The sequence below is a fragment of the Hyla sarda genome, chromosome 2, assembly GCF_029499605.1.
Source record: "Hyla sarda isolate aHylSar1 chromosome 2, aHylSar1.hap1, whole genome shotgun sequence".
NCBI classification, from domain to species: Eukaryota; Metazoa; Chordata; class Amphibia; order Anura; family Hylidae; genus Hyla; species Hyla sarda.
Window position 1 is genome coordinate 379,171,062 of NC_079190.1, and position 22,352 is coordinate 379,193,413.

At 43.8% G+C, this 22,352-nt stretch overlaps 1 protein-coding gene across 1 annotated transcript in view; it reads right to left on the reverse strand.

The window, feature by feature from the left end:
• The window catches only part of IFT22 (intraflagellar transport 22), a 37,940-nt gene extending 16,237 nt beyond the window's left edge, over window positions 1–21,703 (reverse strand). Inside the window, exons 1-3 of the mRNA XM_056558483.1 lie at window positions 21,483–21,703; window positions 14,703–14,785; window positions 10,640–10,726 (exon numbers count right to left, since the gene is read on the reverse strand). Coding sequence (XP_056414458.1) covers window positions 10,640–10,726; window positions 14,703–14,785; window positions 21,483–21,521 — 209 coding nt within the window. The 5' untranslated portion in view covers window positions 21,522–21,703. The remainder of the gene's footprint in view (window positions 1–10,639; window positions 10,727–14,702; window positions 14,786–21,482) is intronic.
• Between the last annotated feature and the right edge of the window lie 649 nt (window positions 21,704–22,352).

A 22,352-nucleotide genomic window follows, 5' to 3' on the forward strand; every position in this document is an offset into this window, starting at 1 on the left:
GGATCAGAAGATGACAATTTTAAACATACTAATTTTGGAGAATGTATTTAGGTTTTTTTAAGTAGTTAAATAAAACCTATATACATTGGATATCAATGTAATCGTATGGACCTACAGAATAAAGATAAGGTGTCATTTTTACGTAAAGTTGCAAAATGGTGTTAATTTTTTTTAAATTTCATTCCACAAATATAATTTTTTCTGTTTCGCCACAGATTATGCATTACAAAGTACAAGTGGTGACGCAAAACAATAAGCCCTTATATGGGTCTGTAGGTGCAAAATTGAAGGTGTTATGATTTTTAGAAAGGGAGGAGGAAAAAAGGGCAAAAAACGCTTAAAAGGGGTACTCCCGTGGAAAACATTTATTCTTAAATTAACCGGTGCCAGAAAGTTAAAGAGATTTGTAAATTACTTCTAGTAAAAAAAATCTTAATCTTTACAGTACTTTTTAGGGTCTGAGTACTACAGAAGAAATGCTTTTCTTTTTGGAACACAGTGTTCTCTGCTGACATCACGAGCACAGTGCTCTCTGCTGACATCTCAACCATTTTAGGAACTGTCCAGAGCAGCATATGTTTGCTATGGGGATTTTCTCCTACTCTGGACAGTTCTTAAAAAGGACAGAGATGTCAGCAGAGAGCACTGTGGTCATGATGTCCGCAAAGAGCTCTGTGTTCCAAAAAGAAAACCATAGTATTCAGCAGCTAATAAGCACTGGAAGGATTAAGATTTTTAAATAGAAGTAATTTATAAATCTGTTTAACTTTCTGGCACCAGTCGATTTAAAAAAAAAAATAAATAAAAATAAAGTTTTCCACGGGAGTACCCCTTTAAGGTGAAAATGGATTGAGTTATTAAGGGGTTAATATATTGCTGGGTAAGGCTTTCACACATAGCTGGACTTGGCCATTAGTGGTGCAGTTAAGGAAAGTACTACTATTACACAAAAACAAAACTGGAATGAAACATTTTTATTTCTTTTTCCTATTTTTTTGTTGCAGTTGTGAAAAGTTTTTATTTTTACTGCATGTAGTGTTTTTTTTTTCTATTGAACTCATCTGGGTAAAATATCAAAGCATGTTGTGATTACACAAATGCTCTATAAAAGATGAAAAAGATGGCTAAAAACACATGAAAACATTCTAAAGATTCATTCCCCCATTCCTTCCCAGATAACATCTGGATGATGAGCTTTAGAACATTAAAGGCTTATTCCCATGTCAAACTGTATATATATATATATTTTTTTGTACTAAAATCATTTTTTTCTACCAGCTTTTCTGTTTGGCTGGTCTTTCCTCTGCTCCATACTTCTGGCAGCTGAAGGATCTATAAATAGGACACCCTCTCCGTCATTCAAATAGCGCCACCATGACTTCACTACTTGAACTTACCGTATTTTTCGCCGTTTAAGACGCACTTTTTCTTCCCCAAAACTGGGGGGGGGGGGAGTTGGTGCGTCTTATACGGCCAATACATAGCCCTATCTCGGCGGTCCCTGCGGCCATCAACGGCCGGGACCCGCGGCTAATACAGGACATCACCGATCACGGTGATGCCCTGTATTAACCCTTCAGACGTGGCGATCAAGGCTGACCGCCGCATCTTAAGCGAAAGTGACACTAACCCGGCTGCTCAGTCGGGCTGTTCGGGACCGCCGCGGTGAAATCGCGGCATCCCGAACAGCTTACAGGACACTGGGAGGGACCTTACCTGCCTCCTCGGTGTCTGCTCCGTGCGGGGATCCCTTTCATGGCCGGCGCTTTCCTTCTACGTCATCATGTCATCGCGCACGCCGTTCCGTCATCCAATAGGAGCGGCTAGCGTAGCGACGTGATGACGACGACGTGATGACGGTGACGGAGAGCGTGGATCCCAGGGAAGAAGACGCCCGGGGCGTCGGGGACACCACGGGGACGCGGCGACAGCAATGGAGCAACATCCAGGGCAGCGGTGACGGGTCCGGAGCGGCGGGGACACGCGAATACTACCTCCTATCCAGTGGTCTTCAACCTGCGGACCTCCAGATGTTGCAAAACTACAACACCCAGCATGCCCGGACAGCCGTTGGCTGTCCGGGCATGCTGGGAGTTGTAGTTTTGCAACATCTGGAGATCCGCAGGTTGAAGATCACTGTTGGGTTCAGAATCTTTTTTTCCTAGATTTCGCACCTTTAAAATTGGGTGCGTCTTATATGCCGGTGCGTCCTATAGGGTGCAAAATACGGTACATACTCCTGATGGAGCAAACACACGGTCACATAACAGCGCTGAAGCTTTGGCACATGCCCCAGAGAGTTCATATAGACTTCAATACAGTTGCATAGAGGTGGTTGAACAGGAAGGTTCGGTGCATGCTTTAGCACATGTGCCTCTAAGATACAGACCATCTTTACAATAAAAGAATAAGAAAGAACAGTGCAAGCAACTCCCATAGACTACTCTCCTGAAGTTTTCTTATCTGAGGTGTTAGAGGAGGAGGTTTGGACACATCATGAGTAGATATTCCTTCCCAAAAAAAGCTACAGCATTGTGCTGAATGGGAGAGAAACCTATGTATCATACCTTTCCCCTTGCTCACATTGTGTGAGCTCCCAGCAGGAGAAAGTGGGTGTTCCCCAGCAGGCACGATGTCACTGAAGCCTGCGAGAGCTGTGCCTCGCCATGCCCCGCACACACTTCTTGAGTTTGGTCTCCTGCCAGGCCGGGAGGAGAGCTAACTGTTTGAATTGCGGCAGAGAACTGAACAGAGCCACCTAGTGGCTGTTTTTTCAATCACATTAAAAACATATAAAGATTGAGAATTTTTACAGCAAGAAAATTGCAAAGTGTCTTATAATTACATAAGGAGCAATATATTCAAATTTTAAACACTAGGCTGAAAGAAGCTAGGCAAGCACCATTGCTATATAATATGGGGTTAGAAAAAATGCAAGTAGTGTATGCAAGTGACCATCTGGGGGTGCGTATCAAATTGTACAACCGGGAAAATAACAGTCCAACTGGCTGAGGCGAGGCAACGTTCCTTTCGCAGTTCTGCCCGCTTTCTCAAGTCTGCTGGACGTCACCTGTAAGCATCTATTTACCTGGTGCGGCTGGTGACGTAATGGTCAGAAGAACAGGTGAGGATGGGGAGGGAAAAAAATGGGGGAAAGGGAAGGAAAAAGGGAGGCGGGGAAAGAACTGGAAAGAAAGCCAGGGAGGGAAAGGGAGGAGGGGTAAGGGAAAATGTGGGATGGAAAAAAAGAGGATGAAAAAGGAAACAAGGGAAGGATTGTGCAATAAAAATAGTTAAGAGTCTGCAATATCATACACAAAGAAAAGCATTAAGTTCTTCCTTTCGTTTAGACCTAAATTTCCTAATATATTGGTGCGTGCTTTCCATGTAGCTTCGCATCTTCGAAGGGCATTAACTCTGTCTTTTCCACTGTTTATACGTTCCAGGCCAATGAATCTTAGGGCATTACTATTCCCTTTATGCAAAGATCTTATGTGTTCTATCATTCTGCTTTTTCCGACTTCTGTGGTAATCGAGCGTATATGCTCACGAAACCTTGTGAACAAACATCTAATTGTAGATCCAACGTAATTACGTCCCCAATCACAATAGACAACGTGTTTTGATCAGCAGCAGATAAATTAAATTGCATAATATGCACTTCGTATCCTCCTAGTTTAAAAAAAAGTAGTTTTTAAAGTTTGGGAACAATACAGACAATTACCGCAAGGAAAGTTTTCTATTGGTTGAAATCCGGTCAGCCAATTCAGTTACTTTTTCTGGAACAAAAGCACTACTGACCAGTACATTTCTAATAGTTTTACTGCGTCTAAATGCAATGATTTTTATTTTTAGCTTCTGGTCCTATTTCTGCATCTTCATCTATAATGACCCGATATTTATATACTGTATTTCTGATCTGATTTTGGACAATAGTTGAAGGAAAACACGAAGCGATCTGTTTTCTTTCTATGTTTGTGGTCTTTTTTTAATAGGTCATACCTTTTTTTCTTCCGAACTCTTTTTAGACTGTCTGTTAACAACTTTGCAATATAACCTCTGAGAGACAGTTAGTTAAGTAATTCTTTAGCTTTTTCTTCAATTACTGCTTCATTACTGTTTATCTTATGCAACCGTAATAGCTGGCCGTATAATATAGCTTTTTTCACGTTGCTCGGATGGTAGCTCCCAGTGTAAAAACACATTCGATGCTGTCGTTTTTTTATAACTTTTAGTCATGATTCCGTTTTCTTCCTTGACTAATTCCACATCGAGGTAAATGAGGTAAATGACACATTGACTTTATTCTCATTTTTGAGATAGGTCATAAAATTGCAGAATTCTAGCGTACGTGGAGATATATTTAGAAGAAGGGTTCTTAGCATTATATATCATATCTTGTTTGACCACGGGCAAAAAAACTGCATGCTACAGGTGTGCCCATAGCGGTCCCTGAGCACTGAATGTACCAGTCATTTCCAAATTTGAAGCAGTTATTGCTTAACCCCTTAAGGACTCAGCCCATTTTGGCCTTAAGGACTCAGACAATTTAATTTTTACGTTTTCATTTTTTCCTCCTCGCCTTCTAAAAATCATAACTCTTTTATATTTTCATCCACAGACTAGTATGAGGGCTTGTTTTTTGCGCGACCAGTTGTCCTTTGTAATGACATCACTCATTATATCATAAAATGTATGGCGCAACCAAAAAACACTATTTTTGTGGGGAAATTAAAACGAAAAACGCAATTTTGCAAATTTTGGAAGGTTTTGTTTTCACGCCGTACAATTTATGGTAAAAATGACATGTGTTCTTTATTCTGAGGGTCAATACGATTAAAATGATACCCATTATTATATATTTTTATATTATTGTTGCGCTTAAAAAAAATCACAAACTTTTTAATCAAATTAGTACGTTTATAATCCCTTTATTTTGATGACCTCTAACTTTTTTATTTTTCCGTATAAGTGGCGGTATGGGGGCTCATTTTTTGCGCCATGATCTGTACTTTTTTTTGATACCACATTTGCATATAAAAAACTTTTAATACATTTTTTATAATTTTTTTTTTATAAAATGTATTAAAAAAGTAGGCCTTTTTTTTTTTCGTTCACGCCGTTCACCGTACGGGATCATTAACATTTTATTTTAATAGTTCGGACATTTACGCACGCGGCGATACCAAATATGTCTATAAAAAATGTTTTTTACGCTTTTTGGGGGTAAAATAGGAAAAAACGGACGTTTTACTTTTTTATTGGGGGAGGGGATTTTTCACTTTTTTTTTACTTTTACATTTACATTTTTTAACATTTTTTTTTACACTTGAATAGTCCCCATAGGGGACTATTCATAGCAATACCATGATTGCTAATACTGATCTGTTCTATGTATAGGACAGATCAGTATTATCGGTCATCTCCTGCTCTGGTCTGCTCGATCACAGACCAGAGCAGGAGACGCCGGGAGCCGGACGGAGGAAGGAGAGGGGACCTCCGTCCGGCGTTCTGAATGATCGGATCCCCGCAGCAGCGCTGCGGGCGATCCGATCGTTCATTTAAATTGCGAACTGCCGCAGATGCCGGGATCTGTATTGATCCCGACACCTGAGGGGTTAATGGCGGACGCCCGCGAGATCGCGGGCGTCGGCCATTGCCGGCGGGTCCCTGGCTGCGATCAGCAGCCGTGATCAGCCGCGCATGACACGGGCATCGCTCCGATGCCCGCGGTTATGCACAGGACGTAAATGTACGTCCTGGTGCGTTAAGTACCACCTCACCAGGACGTACATTTACGTCCTGCGTCCTTAAGGGGTTAAAGCATACCCGTCAGATCCAACAAAAAAAAAAAAAACATTTTTTTTTATATATCACTCAGTATCTAATCCTGACCATGTACATCTAATTATGCGTCTAGCACCTTTATTTAGTTTTTTATTACATTTTTAAATTTAGATCACTAGTCTGAATTCCTCTCAAAGGGAGGGGGTGTGGCCTCACTGTGCAGGTCTCCACCCCCTCCCTCAGTATGCTGTCTGGTCACATCTCCCCTAACATTAGCTATACTACAACTCCCAGCTTGTCCTCACTGACAGGAGCGGGACACAAGCTGACAGTGGGAGGATTTTTCACAGCTGTCAATCAAGGAAGTGTGTCCATGACATAGGTGATGATGCATGGACACAGCAGGACAAGTATGTGTCCAAATAGGCGGGGGGGGGGCAGTTGTTTGACTGGGTTTTTCAGTATGAAATACTGAAAATTTTCGAATAAAAGCAATTTCAAAACCTATTGGTTTTGCACGCTTTACAACATATCAAAAGTTTTTGTAAAGGACAGTAGTGTTGAGCGGCATAGGCCATATTCGAAATCGCGAATATTCGCGAATATATGGACGAATATTCGCATATTCGTTATACCCTCGTTTTATTTTCGCATATGCGAATATTCGCGTATGCGAAAATTAACATATGTGAAAATTAGCATATACAAAATTAGCATACACTAAAATTAGCATATGCGAAAATTTGCATATGCTAATTTTCGCATATGCGAATGTTCGCACGCCAGTCTCACACAGTAGTATTACAGACTTCTTTTCACCACACAAGCTGGAAGCAGAGAGGGGTGATCACTGTGATGTATACTGTGAAAAAAAAAACGAATATTCGTAATTACGAATATATAGCGCTATATTCGCGAAATTCGCGAATATGCGATATTCGCGAATAATATTCGAATTGCGAATATTCGCGAGCAACACTAAAGGACAGTGCCCATTTAACGCTAAATCCAAAGCCCCACAGACAAAATTTACATATTCCTCCATTTTTCCCGCAATGGTCAGAAATCTCCTTACTGCTCCAATCCCTGCTGCCTGGGGTATGCGAGTATAAAGACTCTCCACATCAACTGTAGCAAAAGCAGTATCAATATCTAAGGTATGGCTTTCAATTAGTTGAAGAAATGAATTAGTGTCTTTCAAATAAGACAGAAAATCGTCCAGGGGGGGGCGGAGCAACCAGTCTAAGTACTGGGATAGTGGCTCTGTGACGCTTCCTATACCGGCAACAATTGGCCTACCTGTTGGAGAGCATAGGGATTTGTGAGTTTTTGGTAGGAAATACCACTGCAGGGTTTTAGGATGAGGAGGGAGCAGTTTTTCAGTGTGGCTTTTTGAAAGCATTCCTGATGTAACGCAATTTCTGAGAAAACTAGTGTTTGTTTTTTATTTTGGAGGTGGGATCATGTTGCAGTGGCAGATATATTCTGGTATCTTTGAGTTGTCGCTCTGCTTCTTTTACATAAAATTTAGCTGCCATTACTACTACGTTGCTGCCTTTATCCGATTTTTAAAATCACAAGATCTTTCCTTGATTTTAACCATTTCATAGCTATCATTTCTTTTTTGGAAACATTGTTAGAGGCTTGGGGGTAAATGAGGGATTTAATATCCTTCTGTACCAATTTGTTAAACATGTCCAAACTGCTGCCTGCTAACACTGGGGGTGCAAAGGTGGACTTTACTCCTCCGGTAAAATCTCTGAGTTTCAGACTCTCCTCTGTGGTAAAAGATCCTAATAAATTATTTTCAAGGTGAAATGTCTTTTTGAGGTTTGCTAACATGGTAAAAACTTTTACCTCTTCGGTGGAAAAAGAAGATCCTACGAAGCAACCGAGAGGACCAATAGTTGTGGGAATTTCTCCTTCGTGGGAAGCAATAGCTATTGTAGGATTTTTTGTGCGGAATAATATTTTCAGATTTATTTTCCTAATCCCTTTATAAAAGTCCATTTCAAACTGTATGGGATTAAAGCTTTCAGGGATGCAAAAGTTCAGTCCTTTAGACAAAAGGCTGATGCAGTCTTCACTTCACTGTTTCTTCAGTTAGATTAATCACAGAAAAGTTGCTTATTGTGTCTGTTTGTTCCATGTCACTTGTTTTCGTCTCGCATTGTAACGTGTGTTTCCTAATTTTGTTTCTCCCTCTGCATGTCCTCTGCCTAAAGGGGTCTGAGATGGGTTGGTAGGGCCAGTGTTATCGTTAGTAGGGGTTACTTCCCCAGCTGAACTTAACTCGGTATCTGTAGTCCAGTATTCCTAATTTTTTTTTGTTTCAAAGGTTTATTTTGTCTTCTTCTTTGTGCTCTTCTCTTTTCTTTATTCCAAATTAAAGATTTTATGGTTATCAAAATCCTGCCAATCTATGAATTTATCTTTCTTTCTTTTATATCCACTTGCACAGGGATACGTTTTTTTAATTTAATTTCTGTGTGAACTGTTGGTATTGTCAGTCAGTCATGCGTTTTTTTGAGTTCAAGTTTTGGTTTACATAGTTGTACCCTAGTCTTCTCGTACTCCACTTTATTACGTCTAAGCACCAGGTGTAGTAATTCAAATGAACTTTTAAGTTGGATTTGTTCCCATTCTGCCTGGAATGTGGCATCTTCTTGGAACTGTGATGCTTCTTTATAGTTTCTAAGTCCTCTTGGTACTCTTCTACATTGGTTGTATGAGTCTAATCATTTAACAGTCCAGAAAAAGTGGACTTCTTTTTCCGCCAATTGCTGAATTTTATGTTCCAGTGTCCTTTTGCTGATATGTTGCAGATCCTCTTTTGTATTGCATTGAGCAAGAAATTCTTCCGCATTCTCTCTACCTGCCCTCAGGGCTATTGTTTCCACTTCCCTGCTGCAGGTAGAGAGAATGCAGAAGAATTTTTTTTTACAACTATGGGAGCTACCATCCGAGCCACGTGAAAAAAGCTATACCATAAGGCCAGCTATTACGGTTGAGTAAGATAAACAGCAGTGAAGCAGTATTTGAAGAAAGCTAAAGAATTACTTAAAGGAGTAGTCCAGTGGTGACCCAGTGGTGAACAACTTATCCCCTATCCTAAGGATAGGGGATAAGTTGCAGATCGCGGGGGGTCCGACCGCTGGGGCCCCCTGCGATCTCCTGTACGGGGCCCCGACAGCCCACGGGAAGGGGGCGTGTCGACCTCCGCACGAAGCGGCGGCCGACACGCCCCCTCAATACAACTCTATGGCAGAGCCGAAGCGCTGCCTTCGGCAATCTCCGGCTCTGCCATAGAGATGTATTGAGGGGGCGTGTCGGCCGCCGCTTCGTGCGGGGGTCGACACCCGCTATCTGGCCGGAGAGCCGGGGCCCCGTACAGAGAGATCGCAGGGGGCCCCAGCGGTCGGACCCCCGCGATCTCAAACTTATCCCCTATCCTTAGGATAGGGGATAAGTTTTTCACCACTGGACTTTGTGTTTTCCTTCAACTATAGTCCAATGGCCGATCAGATCAGAAAAACAGTATATAAATATTGGGACATTGTAGACGAAGATGCAGAAATAGGACCAGAAGCTAAAAATAAATCAATCATTGCGTTTAGACGGAGTAAAACTATAAAAAATTTACTGGTGCAGAATGATAGACCACATAAGATCTGTGCTTAAAGGGAATAGTAATGCCCTAAGATTCATTGGCCTGGAACGTATAAACAGTGGAAAAGACAGAGTTAATGCCCTTTGAAGATGTGAAGCTACATGGATAGCACGCACCAATGTATTAGAAAATTTAAGCCTAAACTAAAGGAACAAACTTAATGCTTTTCTTGGTGTATGATATTGCAGACTCTTTACTATTTTTATTGCACAATATCTTCATTCCCTTGTTTCCTATTTCATCCTCTTTTTCCATCCCACATTTTCCCTTACCCCTCCTCCTTCCCCTTTCCCTCCCTGCCTTTCTTTCCAGTTCTTTCCCCGCCTCCCTTTTTCCTTCCCTTTCCTCTTTTTTTCTTCCCCATCCTCACCTGTTCTTCTGACCGTCACCAGCCGCACCAGGTAAATAGGCGCTTACAGGTGACGTCCAGCAGGCTTGAGAAAGTGGGCAGAACCGCGAAAGGAACGTTGCCTCGCCTCAGCCGGTCAGTCAGCGGACACTAACCGCATCTCTCTACCTGAGCACCGGAATGTTTTAAAGAAGTTTTCTAATAAAGAGGAACTTTTATGATTCCTGGATGAGTGCGATCTTACTTTTTTCTTCATGGGCTGTTATATTAAAAGTTTAGTTTTGTGACAGGTACTCATTAATTTCCACTGTTCACATACTTCTTATATTGGTGTACTTTTAAAAGTTTTAAAAAAACAAACAAAACAAACCAAAACACCACAAGCATGGCCACTGCTACTGAACTGTTGTGGAGGGCGTAACCATTGACAAAGGGTAGAAACAAACAAAAAAAAAAAGGAAAAACTTAGTGAAGAGAATTATACCTTAAGAACCCTATTGTGCTTGACATTAAATGGGTGTGTAAAACAACATATTTTTACTTTGTCATATTAAATAGAATAACTACAATGGAATTAACCTCTTTTAGACTGCATAGGAAAAATCTACCCCAAAATGTAACTAGGCATAAGATCAATATGTGAGCTGAAATCAATGATACTGATGTAAATGCAGGAGTACAAGGGATAAGAGTTCTCTGCAGAATATAGAGGGCTAAGAACCCATTACTGGGAAATGCCAGGGTGGGCTTGAGAATTTCCCACCCATTTTAGATTTGTTGTGCGATTCCCAATGACACATTTCTGTCCATAAAGCAATAGTAAGACACATTACTTGTGATGCCCTCCGCAGTCAAAAAGTTCAACTTCACATCCAGGTCCTTTGTTTCCATTTACATTTGGGCATTCAAACTCTAGTATCCTGTATAAAAGAAGAAAAACAATCTGTACATATGTAGTGGAAATATTTAGCAAGAAACAACACTTAGATTCCACTCTGCTAGTAAAAAGTCCATTATCTTACAGTCAGTTGAGTTTACATTGGAGGTTTATTAAACTGCACATCTGTGAAATACTATAACAATGTGTCTGTATAACATACAAGTATATATTATAAATGGCTAAGCCCTGCTATGTTCCCTGGGAGAATGCTAAGCATATGCAGGCTATAAAACTCTGACAATAAAACAGACAGGAAAGTAGACATCCATTGTTATACATTGGAGCATACAACATCTACAGTGATCCATATTTATTTAAAAAAATAATGTATTTCTGAAATAAAGCATCAGTTCAGCTTATGAGAAAAAAAAAAAAAATATGAGACAAATTATACAGAGACTTATCATCCATAGAGATCAGAGGACGGAATGAAAACGTATTTTGCCTTTCAGGGCTGATGACGAGAAAGCAGCTAGTTGTCGTATTATGATGAGCATGCCTGCCCTAACCCTTTGAGAGAATCAATCAACACTGATCATAGCATTCAAAATGGAGGAATTAAGGGGATGATCCCCCTTTCATCGCATCACAGGGAAACTTATTTAAGGCCCATTCCTGATATGGGCAGATAGTCTATTGAATGACACTATATGAACTAGGGATCGACCGATATAGTTTTTTTAGGGCCGATACTGATAATCGGTGGAGGTTAGGGCCGATAACCGATAACTTATACCGGAATATCGGTATAAGTTATCGGCTATTTATCCCCCTGCGACACCGCTGCAGATCATTGATTTAAAGCGGGCGCTTTAAATCAATGAACTGCAGCGGCTTTTGCGGTGCCATAGACCGCCGCCGCCGCCCGCTTCTCTCCCCCTGCCTGCCCGGGGGTCCTGAGTCCTATCACCGCCCCCGCGACCGCCCCCTACCACCCCACGTCGCACCCCCCACCGCACCGCCCCGGCCCCTTTGCCTCCCCCATCCGCGGTTTTATAATTACCTGTTCCCGGGGGTCCACTCTACATCTGGCTCCGGTGGCGTCCCACTGAGCTGTCACAGTGCGCACTGACAGTGACGTTGCGTCGCGTCACTCATCATTGCGCACAGCGTAACGCAGGACGCAGCAGGAGCCAGAAGTAGTGTGGACCTCGGGAACAGGTAATTATAAAACCGGGGATGGGGGAGGCAATGGGGCCGGGGCGGTGGGGGGTGCGACGCGGTGCGGCGGGTGGGCGGTAATTGCCGATACCGATAATGCCCAAAATCGTGATTATCGGCCGATAATATCGGCCAAACCGATAATCGGTCGATCCCTAATATGAACATTTACTGTATCTCTTGTTAAAGCATACCTGTCAGATCCCACAAAACAAACAAAAAAATTATTATGTTACTCAGTACCTAATCCTGACTATGTTTATCTATTTGTATGCCTTTATCACCTATATTTATTAATAAAAAATCCCTCTTTTCATTAACTCACAGTAAGGGGCGTTGCTGGGGGGGGGGGGGTTGTGCTAACGGTGTGAACGGGTGTCAGGACAATAGCCTAGAGTCTCAGTTTTTTATTTTATAATTATTGCCACAGCTGCTCAGGGAGGGGGGGGGGGGGTCGCATGATAGATGTGTCATGTATGTATAATAAATGTATGCATGTATGATAGATTTATGTATAATAGATGTATGCATGCGTGGATGTATGTATGTGTGATGAATGGATGTATGTATAATAGATGTATAATAAGAAGTTGTGTGTATGATATATGTTTGTATGCATAATAGATGTATGTATGAATGATAGATGCATGCAGGTTAGATGTGTGCATGCATGTATGTAGGATAAATGTATGTATGATATGTGTACTTATGATATATGTATGATAGGTGTGTGTGTGTGTGTATGTATGTATTTGTGTATGACCGTCTGTCATACATACACCAGTCATATACACATCTATCATGCATACATATCCCCACACCTAGTGTACACACATCTATCATGCATACATTCATGTATACAGGGGGTGGGGGTACGTAGCCTGAGGGATGTTTGACAGAGGAGCCTGGAGGAGGACAGAGGAATCTGGAGGAGGAGGACAAAGGAATCTGAAGGAGGAAAGAGAAACCTGGAGAAAGACTAAGGGGTCTGGATGAGACGGACAGAGGAGTCTGGAGGTAGCGGACAGAGGAGTCTGGAGGAGGTGGGGACAGAGGAGGCTGCAGGACAAGGACAGAGGGGTCTGGAGGAGGAGGTGGATAGAGCGGTCTGAAGGAGGAGGACAGTGGAGGGGTGGGATTCATCCGAACTAAGAAGAAACAGTGTGTGGCAGTATTATTATTAATATGGGTACAGTGTCTGGCAGGTGGCACAGTTCCTGGCAGGGTTATAATTATTATTGTTTTCATTCAGAGGATGATGATCTGCCATCAATGCTGGGAACCAATGAGGTCCAGGTGTCAGACTCTGCAGAGAAGATGGAGCTGGAAGAAGTCCTGGTGCCTGGACCAGATAAAGAAGAAAAGACAACAGAGAAGACACCCCTCAGGTCACTGACACCATTGTGTATTCTCCTTACTGTCCCATCACATCTGCAGTCACTTGTACGTTCTGCAGTGATGATGGGTGACAATGTACTCCAATCTGTGGCTCTCCGCTGTTACAAATTACAACTCCAATAATGCTTGAGGCTCTCCAGGCATGATGCGAATTCTAGCTTTACAACAGCTGGAGAGCCACTTGAACTAATGTGATCAGTTGCGGTCTCTGCAGTCGGACCCCCACCAAAATAATATATGCTTATTCTAAAATGCCTATGTTTGTTCCCAGTCCCTGCCTGATAAGTCCCTTCCTCTCCCTGTGTGGCACCCACTTAGAAGAGCAGAGCATGCCACACCCACAGGCATCAGCAGTGTGCTCACTCACCAGTCACAACAGGTACAATGTGACAGCCATATTATTACTACTATCACTCACATCTTGCTATACCAGTGCTTTATGTATCAGTTGTACTACTAGTAGTAGTATGACTGATACATATAGCGCTGGTAAAGCATGAACGAGAGGATAGTAGTAATAGTATGACTGACACATATTGCTCTAGTATAGCATAATGGGAGTAGTCTACTAATATCATCCCCATAATACTATTGTAGTGACAGCTGGGGGAGTGTATATACTATACTAAAGCTGGCTTGGTGTATATATATATATATATATATATATATATATATGGTATGTGGTCTATGGTGGTAATAACGTTGGTTGTTGTCAGTCTGTCAGTATAGTAGGTCCTCCTAAGCTCAGGTGACAGGCTGATAATGTTATTGATCTTGGAGGATTTCCCAAAATTTAAAGTGTTGGTAGTGTACGTGCAGTGTACAGTAGTGTGAGCGTGTTTGGGTGTGGTTAGGGGCATGTTAGCGGGTGTGTTAAAGTGTGTGACAGAGGGTGTGGTGAGGGGGTGTGCAGGGGCTGTGGGCTCTAGCCCTAGGTCTTTTGGAGAACCAACAATGCCCCTGCTCACAGTGTTAGAAATCCTGTGAAGGGAAAGGTGCGTGTTCCTCCTTGTGGTGGTGGGAGGTGATTGGTGTGTCAGCTCATGCAGCCTTGTCCACGAGTCATGTTTTGTCCAAAAGATTTGATCAGTCGGGCTCTATCCCTGGAACAAGCCAGGAGAAGCACTCAGCTAAGTACACTTCTGCCCATTTTGCTGCAGGAGATGGGCTTCATAGACTTACAATAGAAACCGTCTCCTGCACCAAGACAGAGAGAAGCACATAGCTGAGTGCTTCTCCTTGGTTTTTTTTTAGCGATAGGTGGGGGGTCTGAATACTCAGAGCAAGACTGAGGAAATGGTTTAATGGTTTGACACGTCAAAAGTTTCTTGGCTCACTGGCCAAAAGGCTTGTGTGGCAACATAAAGAAATTTGCTTAAACCGGACTGGTACATTACCTTACACCTTGAGTTGGACTGTATTCTCCACCAATATTTTCTGTGGCATCAGCTAAAAAGTTTGCCAAAGTAGTCTTTCCAGACTGAAAAAATAAAACAAAAATAAACAAATAAATACATACATAAACATTATAAAATCCATGCAAAAGGGATTCCCTCATAACTATTACATCCCTTTGTAACATGACATTAAACATAACTATTCTTAAGGAATCAGGTTTTTATTTTGACTTTTTTTTTCTTAAAAGCTCCAACTGATGTGTTCAGTGTTGGAGATGGAGTGCGAGATTCCCTGTTATGATACAGGCCAGTCAATAAGAATCAGCATAGGAGCTTTGTATGTGGCGTGAGCCAACAGTGTCCAGCATCAGAGTTAGGGTGCATTCACACCACGTTTTTGCAATACAGTTCCCGTATCATGTTTTTGATGAAAAACTGATTCCTCAAAACCGTACTAAACTGTATCAAAACATGTGTACAAATTTTAACCTGTATACGGTTAAAGAAAACCAAAAAGAAAAAAAAAGTATAAATTTTTAACTTTTCACTCCATTATGAATAAAGTTTCACTTGTTTGAAATTCCAAGAAAAAACTGCGCAAAGTCAAAAACTGTATGGTGCAAACCGGATGGAACTGTACGCACATACGGTTCTCTGCAGTTCCCATTGACTCTCATGTTTAAAAAAAACGTATATGGTTTCAATACGGTTTTTCACCGGGACTAAAAACCGTGGTAGGCTATGATTTTGGGTACGGGAAAAGAAACAGACGAAACGCAAAACGGATGCAACCAAATGCATCATTTGGCATATTGTAACCCTCACGTTTCAGAAGACAGGAATTCCGGTGGATGTGGATCCGCTGGACCTGTGTGGCAGATGACTCAGACTGTACCAGGGAGCGGAGTCTAAGGTGCCGCTGGTTTTCACCAGAGCCCGCCGCAAAGCGGGATGGACTTGTTGCTGCAGGCGGCACCCCTAGCACGGCTCGACCACACAGGCGGCTGAGGAGATGCGAGGCACAGGAGGGATAAGGCAGCTCGTAGTCAGGATAGCAGAAGATCAAGGTAGGCGGCACAGTAGCATAGTCAGGACGTAGCAGGAGGTCAATAGCCAGGCGGCAGAGGAGCAATGTCAAGTTAGAGAGCAAAGGATCAGACACACGGCAAGGCAACTCTCAGGAATGCTTTCTCTCAGGCACAAGGCAACAAAGATCCAGCAGGGAAGTGAGAAGGGTGGAGGAATTTATCAATGAGCCACAGGTGAATTACACTAATGAGCACACTGGCCCTTTAAATCTTAAAGCTCTGGCGAGTGCGCGCGCTAGGGGACACACGTGCCGGAGCAGAGAGGCAGAGGCGGGGGCAGGAGAAGCACCAGGTGAGTGACGGACTGGGGCTTGAATGCGGGCGTGTCCCGTGATGAGAGTCCCAGCCCCGCCGGCAGCAGAAGGTAATGGGACCATGCGCTCATGGCCAGCGTGTGCGGCCGGAGTGCATAACGTAACAGTACCCCACCCCCCCCCCTTTGGTCTCCCCCTCCTTTTATGAGTCAGAGCACTCCTGAGAAGGTCATGGTCCAGGATATTCTTCTCAGGCTCCCAAGATCTCTCCTCAGGAGCGTAACCCTCCCCCTCGACCCCAAAAAATAGTTTACCTCACGGTTTTTGTAGCAAGAATCTCTTTAACCTTGAAGATGTCAGAAGAGCCGGAGACAGGTGTGGGGACAAGATTCTTCTGAGAAAACCGGTTTATGACAAGAGGCTTGAGGAGAGAGACGTGGAAGGAGTTGGGAATACGTAACGTAGCAGGTAGACAGAGTTTGTAGGAGACAGGGTTGTTTTTTTGTAGAATCTGGAAGGGACCAAGGTAGCGAGGACCAAGCTTGTAACGGGATCTTGAAGCACATGTATTTGGATGAAAGCCACACCATGTCACCAGGAGAGAAGGACGGAGGAGGTCTTTTACTTTTATCAGCTTGCACCTTCATACGTAAAGAAGCCGGGGATAACAATTGTCGGGTCTGTTGCCAGATTGTGGAGAAGTCACGGACCAGCTCATCAACAGCAGGCATCCGGAGGAAACTGGGAGAGGAAGAGGAGAACGGAGATGGAGTCCATAGACAACAAAAAAGGGAGACGACCTCGTGGACCCGGAATCCTTATGATTATAAGAAAATTCATCCCAGGGGAGAAGGTCGACCCAATAGTCTTGACGAGCTGAAACAAAATGCCAAAGATAAGTCTCAAGGATTTGATTAACCCTCTCCACCTGACCGTTGGACTGAGGGTGGTAGGCCGAGGAGAAGTCCAGCCTGATGTCCAGACGGTTACAAAGGGCTCGCCAGAACTTAGAGACAAACTGTACACCATGATCCGAAACGATATGCTGAGGAAGACCATGTAAGCGAAAGATATGCAGCAAGAAGCACTTTGCCAGCTGTGGAGCAGAAGGAATACGTGGTAGAGGAATGAAATGAGCCATCTTGGAAAACCAATCTACAAAGACCCAAATGACGGTGTTATTATGAGATGGTGGCAAATCGGTGATGAAATCCATGACAATATGTGACCAGGGAGTCTCCGGAATGGGTAAAGGCTGTAAGAGTCCTGCAGGTCTCTGTCGAGGGGTTTTGTCACAGGCACAAGTTTCACAGGAACGAACAAAATCAGAAACATCACGTTCAAGATGGGGCCACCAGTAATGCCGGGAGATTAGAAGTAGAGTCTTGCGTAGTCCAGGATGTCCTGCTGTCAAGAAAGAATGACCCCATTTTAATACCTTGCGTCTCAATCTGGCGGGCACAAAGGATTTTCCCGGAGGAACTTGCTGAATTTCAGCAGGAGAGGCAGGAATCAAACAGTCAGGAGGAATAATATGCCTAGCCGTGGAGTCCAAACCAATGAGGTCAGAGGACCTGGTGAGAGCATCTGCTCTGATGTTCTTGTCTGCTGGATGGAAGTGGATGAAGAAGTTGAACCTAGAAAAGAACAGTGACCACCTTACCTGGCAGGGGTTCAAACGCTGAGCAGACTGAAGGTATTGGAATAATTCCTCTCAGCAGGAGAGAATGTCTTTGAGAAGAACCCACAAGTAACAGTCTTGCCCTTGGCGTTTTTCTGAGTAAGAACGGCACCCGCTCCAATAGATGAGGCATCAACCTCCAAAGCAAAGGGCCTCTCCGGATCAGGTCTTGTAAGCTCGGGAGCAGAGGCAGAGGCAAACGCAGACTTTAAACGGGAGAAGGCCTCTTCAGCCTCTTGAGGCAAAAGACTTAGGATTAGAAGTAGGGATCGACCGATATCGGTTTTTTAGGGCCGATACCGATAATCGGTGGAGGTTAGGGCAGATAGCCAATAACTTATATCGATATTCCGGTATAAGTTAGCGGCTATTTATTCCCCCGCGACACCGCTGCAGATAATTGATTTAAAGCGGGCGCTTTAAATCAATGCACTGCAGTGGCTTTTGCGGTGCCATAGGCCGCAGTCGCCACCTGCTTCTCTCCCCCTGCCTGTACGGGGGTCCTGAGACCTATCACCACCACCGCTCCCCCCGCCGTGCCGCGACCGCCCTCCCGTCCCGCGGCACCACGACCGACCCCCCGCACCGGCCCCATTGCCTCCCCCATCCCCGGTTCGCGGTGCGGGCGGTGCGGCATTATCGGCAAGGTAATTGCCGATACCGATAATGCACAAAATCGTGATTATAAGCCGATAATATCGGCCATACCGATAATCGGTCGATCCCTAATTAGAAGCCTTCTTAGTGGGAGCCACAATTGGAGCAACCAAGGACGAAAAATGTGGGATAAATTGACGATAATAGATAGCGAATCCCAGAAAGCGTTCAATAGCACGTAGGCCCAAAGAACAAGGCCAATCCAACACTGCAGACAATTTATCTGGATCCATCTGCAGGCCCAGATGAGAGACAATGCAGCCAAGAAACGGAAGACTAGACTTCTCGAACAGACATTTCTCCAGTTTGGCGTAGAGATGATTCTTCCGTAGTCGCTGAAGAACCAGACGAACATGAGTACGATGCTCCTCTGAGTTGGAAGAAAAGATCAGGATGTCATCTAGGTATACGACAACACAGGTGTAGAGAAGATCATGGAAGATATCATTGACAAACTCTTGAAAAACCGCTGAAGCATTGCAGAGACCAAAAGGCATTACGAGATACTCAAAATGTCAATCATGAGTATTGAAGGCCGTTTTCCATTCATCTCCCTTGCGGATATGAATGAGGTTATTCGCTCCACGTAAGTCCAACTTGGAGAAGACCTTGGCACCACGAAGATGGTCAAAAAGTTCTGAGATAAGAGGTAGTGGGTAACGGTTCTTGACTGTGATTTTGTTAAGTCCCCTGTAGTCAATACATGGACGGAGTGAGCCATCCTTCTTCCCTACAAAGATGAAACCAGCTCCAGTAGGAGAAGAGGACTTATGGATAAATCCCTTTTGGAGATTCTCCTGAATATACTCAGCCATACCTTTGGTCTCAGTAACCGATAGAGGGTATATCCTTCCACGAGGAGGAGTGGTACCAGGCAGATGATCTATAGGGCAGTCATAAGGATGTGGAGGCAGAGACTCAGCCTGTTTCTTGCAGAATATGTCAGAGAAATTTTGGTAGGGTGGAGGCAGACTAGGCAAAGGAGGGGGAGGAGAAACAACTTTAGGCTGGACTGGACTGAGACAAAGATTTTGACAGAACTGTCCCCAGCAAATAATTTATCCAGTTCGCCAATCTAGTTGCGCAGAGTGACGTTGGAGCCAAGGAAGGCCAAGAAGAAGCTCAGAAGTACAGTGAGACAGTACATAGAATTCTATCTTTTCTTTATGCAAGACACCCACTTGTATGACAAGAGGCTCAGTACGGAATAGCACCTTACAGTCCAAATTTGGTCCATTAACAGAGGAGACGAACAAAGGCTTGGCAAGCCAAGTAACAGGAAGATGATATTTGTGGACCAACAAAGTCACCTGCAGATCCAGAATCTAAAAATGCTGTAGTGCTGAAGGAAGACTTGGCAGAAGAGAAGACTTGTACAGAAATGGTCAAGCGAGGAGAAGTAGTATTCACACCTAGGGACGCCTCTCCTACGTACCCTAGGTGCTAACGTTTTCCCGGATACTGTGGACGAACAGAACAGTCTTTGAGGAAGTGCTCCGGGCTAGCACAATGCAAGCACATATTCTCACTGCATCGTCGTGATCTCTCCTTTCAGGCTGGAACCTTCTTTCCGCTACACATATTAGATCCATCCATGTTAGGCCTTATTCACACATGGTATTTTTCTCAGTAAAGTACTATGGTGTAAATAAAAACAGAGACAAAAATTGTCTTATTTGCCCTTTGCAACCAATCAGAGCTCAGCTTTCATTTCCAGAAGTGTTATTATAGGAGAATGAATCTCTGTTCTCACTGTCTACGTACAGACCCAATAGATAATATTTGCTAAATGTTTGTGGTATGTCCGGTCAGAAAATTTCCGGTGGACATTCAACAGACAGCGGGCGCAGGCAGAATATGCTAATGCTGTGACTGCTCAGATATGCGCTGTTTCCATAGACAGTAACGCGCTCCTGAGCGGATTCAATTCAAGTCAATTTTTTCTGCGGAGGCCGGAATTAAACATTTCTGCTCCAGATGTTTCTAGTGCGGAAATTCTGCTACATGTACAATGCAGCTGGATCCGCCGTGTGAACAAGGCTCTCAGGAAAGGGGGTCCAGCCCTGGTTGATCCTATTCTTATTGCTACGTGTAAGAAACTGCACAGGGCTCTTTTCCATAGGGATCTACAATGGCAGCTATTATAGGGATAGGGGGTCATGGAAAACAAAGACCTTTTCAGATCAGACATCATAGTAGGAGGCCCAATCTGATCTTTGTTATGGGGCCCATGATCTCACATGGTAGAGGCCGCCGGGCACTGGTCACTATACTGTCACCTCAGTAATAAATAAAGATGGCATAGGTCTTCTGTCGCTTACAGGGGGGGGGGGGGTGTACATTGTGGTTGATTTGGGTATCACTAGGATCATCAAGGCTGACACTGGAGGCAAAGTGGTTATCATTATTCTGGAGGCCCAAGGCTGGCGCTGTTATGGGGGGCACTGAAGGTGCTATAACATCACTGTATGCTGTCTCTATATGTGCTTCTGAGGCAGTGTTCACCAACCTGTTACAAAACTACAACTCCCATCACGCTGGGAGTCGTAGTTTTGCAACACATGAAGAACCACATGTTTGGGAAACAATGCTCTGAGGCATCTGAAGCCCTGTCAGGGCATGCTGGGAGTTGTAGTTTAGTAACGCCTGCAGAACCACATGTTGGGAAACACTGCTCTGAGGCATCTGAAGCCCTATCAGGGCATGCTGGGAGTTGTAGTTTTGTAACGCCTGCAGAACCACATGTTGGGGAAACAATGCTCTGGGGCATCTGAAGCCCTGTCAGGGCATGCTGGGAGTTGTAGTTTTGTAACGCCTACAGAACCACATGTTGGGAAACACTGCTCTGAGGCATCTGAAGTCCTCTAGAGCAGCGTTTCCCAACCAGGGTGCCTCCAGCTGTTGCAAAACTACAACTCCCAGCACACCCGGACAGCCGTTGGCTGTCCGGGCATGCTGGGAGTTGCAGTTTTGCAACAGCTGTAGGCACCCTGGATGGGAAACACTGCTCTAGAGCTATGAACATTAGAGAATGGTTATTCCTGCATCATCTCACTACAGCAGATAAGGGAAGACAGCCGCCTCACAGCCATGTCCTTACCTCACTGGGCCCGACGATCAGCACCTTCGCCTTCAGCATTTTCCTGCCCCCGCGGTTATTACAGCATCTAAATCATATATAACGCGTTCTGCACTGATCACTGCTGCTGCGGCGGCCTATACTACGCAAGCCGCGTCCCTTGTTTCCATAACGACCCCTAATGCGCGCTGATAGGCGTTTCCAAGGAGACAGTGTAAATATGTTCTGTCATTCTCGCTCGCACATTCGAGTTCGAGCGCTGCCGTGTAGTCACGTGGTGGCTGTGTACCACTGAAAATGTATCTCAGGCCTTCCTGCTGCCATCCCCGCCTAGGAAGGCCACACCCCCAACAGGATTGGTTGGCTTCAACATAATGGAGTCAGCAGCCTATACTGGAGGACAGTTTTTTTTTTAAATGTATTTTTACATAATTTCACAAACCTTTCTACAGGATGTCATGGGAGCAGTTGCAGTCTCTTGTGAGTGGAATAAACAGTATGAGACGTTTCTTATAGTACCAAAATAACACTAGAAAACTATTCATAACAAAGGATAACGCATGTAGTACATTATATTACATATGTTATAATTATATTATGACATTACATTGTGAGGGGTTTTCGTCATGTGTGAATAATATCATGACATTTGGTAATAAAGATATAGTTAAACTACTCCCATCGTGCGCTGACAGACAATTTTCTATAAAGCAGTAATCGCTTGCAGTGTTTGCCAACCAGGGTGCCTCCAGCTGTTGCAATACAACAACTCCCAGCCTTCCTTGACTCACCCTATGACTCTGTAGTTGACCCAAAACTACAACTCCTGGCATGTTGCACTATAACCTATACTATACTACTATAGGGTATGTTCATACTACGTAATTCCCG